Raw genomic sequence first — 6,689 nt, 5'->3', positions numbered from 1 at the left:
ACTTAACAAAAGTTGTACATTATAACATCAGTTAATTCAAAACATTGAGGTCCAATCATAAGTTTAAAAGAAATCCAGAAGCATTTGAAAAAGAAAGTCTTTCAGAGATGAGATGGACCTTGGACAATACAAGGGAACGCAGATTACCAAACAGGAAGAAAAGGGCTTCTATGTAGAAAACATAAGAGAAGCTATAGATTACAATATAAAACATAGATGTAGAGGGCCATAGTCAAGAACTAGGAAAGAACTGATGGATAGAATGACTCCAAATGACTATAAAAAATGTTCTTTGTGGAACAATACTGTAGAATGACTTCATGTAATGAAATTGAGTAGACAATAAAATACAGAAGATATAATTAACCCTACTGACACACAATCTGACTATGGGATGCATATTAACAAATGAGATAAATTTTAAAATAGGAAAAAGGAAGGAAGAAAAAAGCCAATATACAAGTAAATTAAATGCCTAGACTTTACTATTCCAATGTAGGGAAGCATTGCACTAAGTTACTACCACTCTCCCACCTTAGTGACCCAGTGTAAAGCAGTAGGCAATGGTCTACTTTGAATAATGATTCCAACAGGAGACCAGGGTGAACATCCTTCTTACAAAGAAAGCTTCATGCAAAGTTCCTTGTTCTCTGTCTCAGAGAACCATGCCTTATGAGGTTGACCGAGGCAGACCTGAGGATCTCTCTCCTGTGTGAGTTCGCTGGTGGTGGTTAAAAGTGGAACGCTGACTAAAAGCTTTCCCACACTCAACACATTCATAAGGTTTCTCTCCAGTGTGAACTCTCTGGTGCACAATAAGCTGTGAACTGTCACTAAAGGCTTTCCCACAATCATTGCATTTGTACGGCTTTTCCCCAGTATGGGTTCTCTGATGTACCATAAGGCTGGAACTGTAACTGAACACCTTCCCACACTCGTGACATTCATAGGGCTTCTCACCAGTGTGGATTCTCTGGTGTATAATGAGGTATGAATTTTGATTGAAGGATTTTCCACACTCATTGCATTTATAGGGCTTTTCACCTGTGTGCAGTCTCTGGTGCCGAATAAGGCACTTACTCAGACTGAAAGCCTTACCACACTCACTACATTCAAAGGGTTTTTCTCCAGTATGAATTCGCTCATGGTCAATGAGTTGAGAATTCTGACTGAAGGCTTTCCCACATTCACCACATTTGTATGGTTTTTCCCCAGTGTGGAGGCTCTGGTGTCGAATAAGACATTTACTCCGACTAAAGGCCTTGCCACATTCGTTACATTCATAAGGCTTCTCTCCAGTGTGGATCCTCTGATGGTCAGTAAGACTTCTGTTGGAACAGAAGGCTTTCCCACACTCATTACACTTGTAAGGTTTCTTACCAGTGTGAAGGACCTGATGTCGGAGGAGATTTTTACTCCGACTAAAAGCTGTACCACATTCCTTGCATTCATAAGGTTTCTCCCCAGTATGGGTTCTCTGGTGATCAAATAGTTTAGAACTCTGATTAAAAGCTTTTCCACATTCATTACATTTATAGGGTTTCTCCCCATTATGGAGTCTCTGGTGTTGAATGAGATGGGAGCTGTGCCGATAGGTCTTCCCACACTCACTGCATTCATAGGGCTTTTCCCCAGTGTGGGTCCTGAGATGAACAATTAGCTGGGAGGTCTGCCTGAAGGTCTTACCACACTCATTACATTCATAGGGTTTCTCTCCAGTGTGGATTCTCTGGTGGCCAATAAGGTGTGAACTCCAATTGAATACTTTGCCACATTCATCACACTGAAAGAATTTCTGTCCCTTTGGGACTCCGTGATGTTCATCAGAACTGGGGGACAGATTTGGATGCTCCCCTACTTCCTTATAAGCCTCACATCTGTCTTTCGTGGAGTTTTTCTTATCCTCATCTGTTATTTCCAAGAAATTGATTTCCAGTCTGTTCCCCTCTTCATCTGAGGGCTGCCCTTCCAGTTTCCTCAAAGTGTCTCCACAGACGTCTCTAACTTCTGATACCATAGAAGCCATCCCAAAACGTCCCCTTGGTGACCTATCAGATGACACTGATTCTTTAGCAATGGCCTGCTTTACAGTGAATTCAGAACTCTCCATCCTGTTTTCACCAGCTGCCAAAAGAAAAAAGAAAATAACCTTTATTCACTTCACGATTTGTGATGGAAACAGAACCAAGAGCCTAACACAGCAGGGGGGGGAAGTCACCTTATGGTTAAGGAATAAAAGAAAACATTGAGAAGGGGAAAGGAAATATGAAATATCTCAATTTTTTTTCTTCAGGGATATAAAAACAAAGAGAGGGAAGATGGTCAGTAGAGGGTAGAAAAGGAGATTTCCAGGACAAAAGATGTTGAGCCAGAACAGATAATTACACAATCCAAAGGCAGGGGCCCAGGTGGTAAAGCATAGTGCAATCTTCTAGAAGTCACTGTGATGCTATCTCCATAGTAAAATGAACTCTATGTTCCTTTCTAACCATGACATTGTATGGTCCCAAGTTTCTCAGAAAAGATGTCAGGAGACAGAAAGCTGGCAAACACCTCAAGTTAAATATAAGAAAGAGAAAGTACAAAGATGGGAGTGAGTTGATGAGGGTTTATATTATGAGAATATGACCAGGAAAAGTATAAAAAAAGGAGAGCTCTTGCAAGACAGAATGGTGTGGATATAGGTTCAGAAATGCTGGAGAACAGTGTTGAAAAGGACAACAGAGCTATAAAAGTGGGGATGCCATAGGTACTCAGGGCATTGGATTGGCAAGAGCCAGTTCTGTACTCCTCTAAAAATCTAGGGATGTAGTTCAGTGGAAGAGCACTTGCCTAGCGTGGGTGAGAACCTGAGGTCAATCCCTGGCACTGGAAAAAGAAATCAACAAAATGCATTCTACTGTCACATATAACAAGTCAGAACAAATTAAAAATAAAGAAATCAAGAGGGCATCAATTATTTGAAATCTGAATTAAAATATGTCTTGGGATCTTGAATCTCTAGAATAAGAAAGAAACTGGACAGATGAATATTTTCCTGGAATTTTGAACTCTGGAACATAAAATTTGTGAAAAAGAAGAGTAGTCAATTATCACTAAAAACTACAATGTTGGTTCCTTTCAATCATGTCTTAACCAAGGCCAGGACATCACACCATTTACCATACAGAAAATTAAAAGATGTCTGGCTCAATGACTCTCATGTCCACTCTCTGTCAAGATGGCCACTGTTTGTAAGTTTGCCAATCACAGGACCTATCCTTTCCCAGTCTTTGCACAGAGGGAAGCTCAAGCAACTACACTTTGTGTTAAGTGACCCTGAGCATCACATGAGGAACCATGAGTGACTGGACTAGGGCCAAGCACTAGGCCCAAGTGCGACTTGTCTGTAGGTCAGTCATTAGCCTCTGCTGTGGAATGGGCCAGAAACTGCCAAAATATAGGTGATAATTAATCGCTACAGCAATTAGAATCCTCTTAAGTAAATTCTGACCTGAAAACTGGGCAAAATTACAGTAATTTTGAGTGAGACCTAAAGCTGAAATGATGCATGGAGCCAAGTCAAATCATTAGAAGCCACAATAAGAATAATACATGAGGGAATCAAAAACAGACTTGAGAAGGAGCTATGATGGAGATAAAAATTTCAGAATAAAGAAATGGGTATGAGTGGAAGAAGCAGAGAAAAACCAGACACACAGGAAGTAGCTAAGTTACAGTCACACTGGAACACTGGTATAAATTCATTTGCTTGTGCTGCGGAGACTCCTGGGCTGTCCTGGGTTGTGGCTCATTCTCCTTGATGCCCTGTTTCCTACAGTCTGGCCTATCTGATTGGTTTGTTCTGGGTTCCCATTACTGTAAGTTTTAGAATATATAGCTCCTTACTTACCATAGACTAAGTGACTCTCAATTCCTTACAATCTAGAAAACTCAAAATAGGTACCACATGTCCATCAATCATGAAGTAAAGGAAATGCTGATCATTGTTAAAGCTAGGTGCAGGGAGGTTCACTATACTATTCTACTTTGTTTGGAGGTTTTCATAATAAAAGTGGAGGGGGGGGAATATAGTAAAGAAAGCATACAGAATGTACTCTAAGTTCTGGGGAAGAGAATCATTACCCAATGAGCCCATGCTGCAATAATTTTCTGCCATCATGTTCTGGCACAGAGCTCTCTAACTGAGAGCAGGGCCTTTCCACTTCTTCTGTATATAGTCTACAGACAGGTCTTCATGCATGTAGTCTCCTGGAATGACAAGTTTCTACTGCTCAGGAACGGTGCCAGCCTGAAGGGCAGAATCTTAAGGAGTGCAGAGGGCACACAGTACAGGGTCTTGGCAGGCAAAGGGGTGGGGAGAGAAGCTGGGATGACTCTGAAAAGGACAAATCTATGGTAAAGCACTTGCCTAGCAAGTACATGGCCCCGGGGTCAATCCCTAGTACTGCAAAAAGAGGGCGGGGGGAGGGGAGAAATGGAAAGTCCAGGACAAAACAGAGTCCATTAACTATGAATAGGGACCCAGCTCCAAGGGAAGCAGTTAGACATGAGCCCCAAAAGCTATCTCACACAAGGCAGAGACTTAAGAGACCTGAAGGTAAGCTCCAGTCACATTTCGGGTATAGACATGGGAACATGGTGAAAAAACAAAAACAAAAACCATAAAGCCATGCTCATCTGGGTCCTCCTTGCGATTTGGATCTTATTTCCCCAAAAAGTTGTGTGTTGAAAACATGGTCCCCCTGGATCATGAGAGCTCTGAGGTGAATAGATTCATCTATATGTGGATTCATTACTTAATGGGTTACTGAGAAATAGAAGACATTTTAAGAGGTGTGGACCTGTTTGGAAAAGGGATGTCACTAGGGGCACACCCTTGAAGTGTATATTTTGTTCCTGGCCCCTTCATTTTTTGTTTGTTTTCTGCTTCCTGGCCACAATGAGGTGCTCATCTTTGCTCCACCACATGCTTCCCACTAGGATGTTCTTTGTGCCTCATCACAGGCCCATGAACAATGCAGCCAAGTGATCATGAGCCTCTAAGTCTTTCTTCCTTTAATTTTATTTCCTCGGGTAGTTACAGCAATGGAAAGCTGACTAATGTACTGATCATCTGAAGCACAGTGGCCACTACTTGGTCTCCTGAGTTCCCCATCTGTGAAGGGGCAGAACTGTAGATGTAAGCTGAGTTGAGGGAGGAAAGAAAGTGGGCCAAGGCCAGCCCTTGGCTCCCATAAGGATTATATTCCCAAGAAGGGGATTCAAAAGAACCCAGGAAGCTCTATACACTGACCCTTTGCCCTCTTCCTAAAGACTTTATTCCAAGTGTGCTGTGACTTCCTTGGAGGACACAATGGGAGGTCCCTGGTCAAGTTGAGATCTGGATATTCTTCCTAGCCTGCACTCTCTTCAACCTGTCTGAAGGAAGATATGTTTCTAACCATATTCTCTTGGCCACGGCTTCCATATCACCAGTCTAGCCTGACTTCCCCTCAGTTATCTGGTCCCTTATGTCCAGTGACTCCTCCTGTTCCTACCATGTCATTACACACACTCTTGGAAGTCTAGTCCAGTGCTTCCTTCTTTTCTGTCAACGAACTCACTGGCTTTCATGGCTTTCACACTTCTAGCTTCTCTCACTGGCCTACCATGCAAAAGGCCCTGGGTTCGATCCCCAGTACGGCTGGGGGGTAAAAAAAAAAAAAAAAGTAGTATGAATGTAATTAATGCCACAAATGGTTAAAAGGGTAAATTTGTAGGTACTGTATGGCAAATGTCATGTATATTTTATCAAAATGCTTCATCACAATACCACTCAAAAATTTTTAGAAAGCAGCAGCATGACCCCATTCCATAATCAAAATATATATGTAGTATGCATGAGTATACATGCTCCTGCATGTTATTTAGTACATTAACTCCCAAGTTTTCAATTCTGCAAATATTGCAATGAAATTGGCATAGGTGCATTAAAATAGGAAATCATAATCTACAGCTTATATATACGTATATATATGTGTGTGTGTTTATGTTGTTATATTAATTATATTGTTACATTTAAATATAATTGTTACTATATAATTATATTATACATTATATACTATACTTAAGTTCTTATGGGTGTTCCACATCTGGCACAATGGTACCAAATGGGTTCATGTCAAGCAGCCTGGAGGCGAAGATCGCGATGCTGCCGTTTCCGCGTCCCTTCACTTACCCGCACTCTCTCACCGTTCCCAGGGACCACGCCCTCGCGCACACTCGTGTGGGAACGAACATCTGGAGAAACCCGACTCCAGATCCTCCGTACCCCGAGACCTAACCCAGAGACTCCAAAGAGTCTCCCGGAGCAGCTTAAGGACCGCCGCCCTCTGGAGTCCGAGCCGCACGGCTGAAAGCCAGGTGAAGGCTGTTGCCGTCCTCCTTTCGCCCACCGCGCCACCGCATCGCGCACGCGCGTCACCGCCAGGGTCGTCGCGCCTCTCTAGGACGCCAGGAGGGTAGACGTCTCGGCTCCTCCGGGCCTGGGAGCTGCGCTGGAGGGCTGCGTGCTGCAGAACATCTTGCCCCAGGTTGCTCTCTGCTGCTTCACACCTTGCAGCCCCCTCCCCTGCCCTTCCGGGCCCCAGAGCTTTGTTTGCGTTGACCTGTTTTCCTACATCCCTCCTGTGTCTGCATCACTGCCT

General features: G+C 43.0%; 1 protein-coding gene across 1 annotated transcript; it reads right to left on the bottom strand.

Annotated features, from left to right (window-relative positions):
* Positions 1-395: 395 nt before the first annotated feature.
* On the bottom strand, positions 396-6,450 carry LOC124968244 (zinc finger protein 852-like). The gene is given in 5 exon segments (XM_047530535.1): positions 396-2,124; positions 4,126-4,251; positions 5,110-5,158; positions 6,221-6,321; positions 6,366-6,450. Coding segments are annotated over 5 exon segments (1,815 nt in total). The 3' UTR covers positions 396-670.
* Between the last annotated feature and the right edge of the window lie 239 nt (positions 6,451-6,689).

The sequence above is a fragment of the Sciurus carolinensis genome, chromosome 17, assembly GCF_902686445.1.
Source record: "Sciurus carolinensis chromosome 17, mSciCar1.2, whole genome shotgun sequence".
NCBI classification, from domain to species: domain Eukaryota; kingdom Metazoa; phylum Chordata; class Mammalia; order Rodentia; family Sciuridae; genus Sciurus; species Sciurus carolinensis.
The sequence above is the reverse complement of the archived record's forward strand: the minus strand, read 5'-3'. Positions and strand labels throughout refer to the sequence as shown.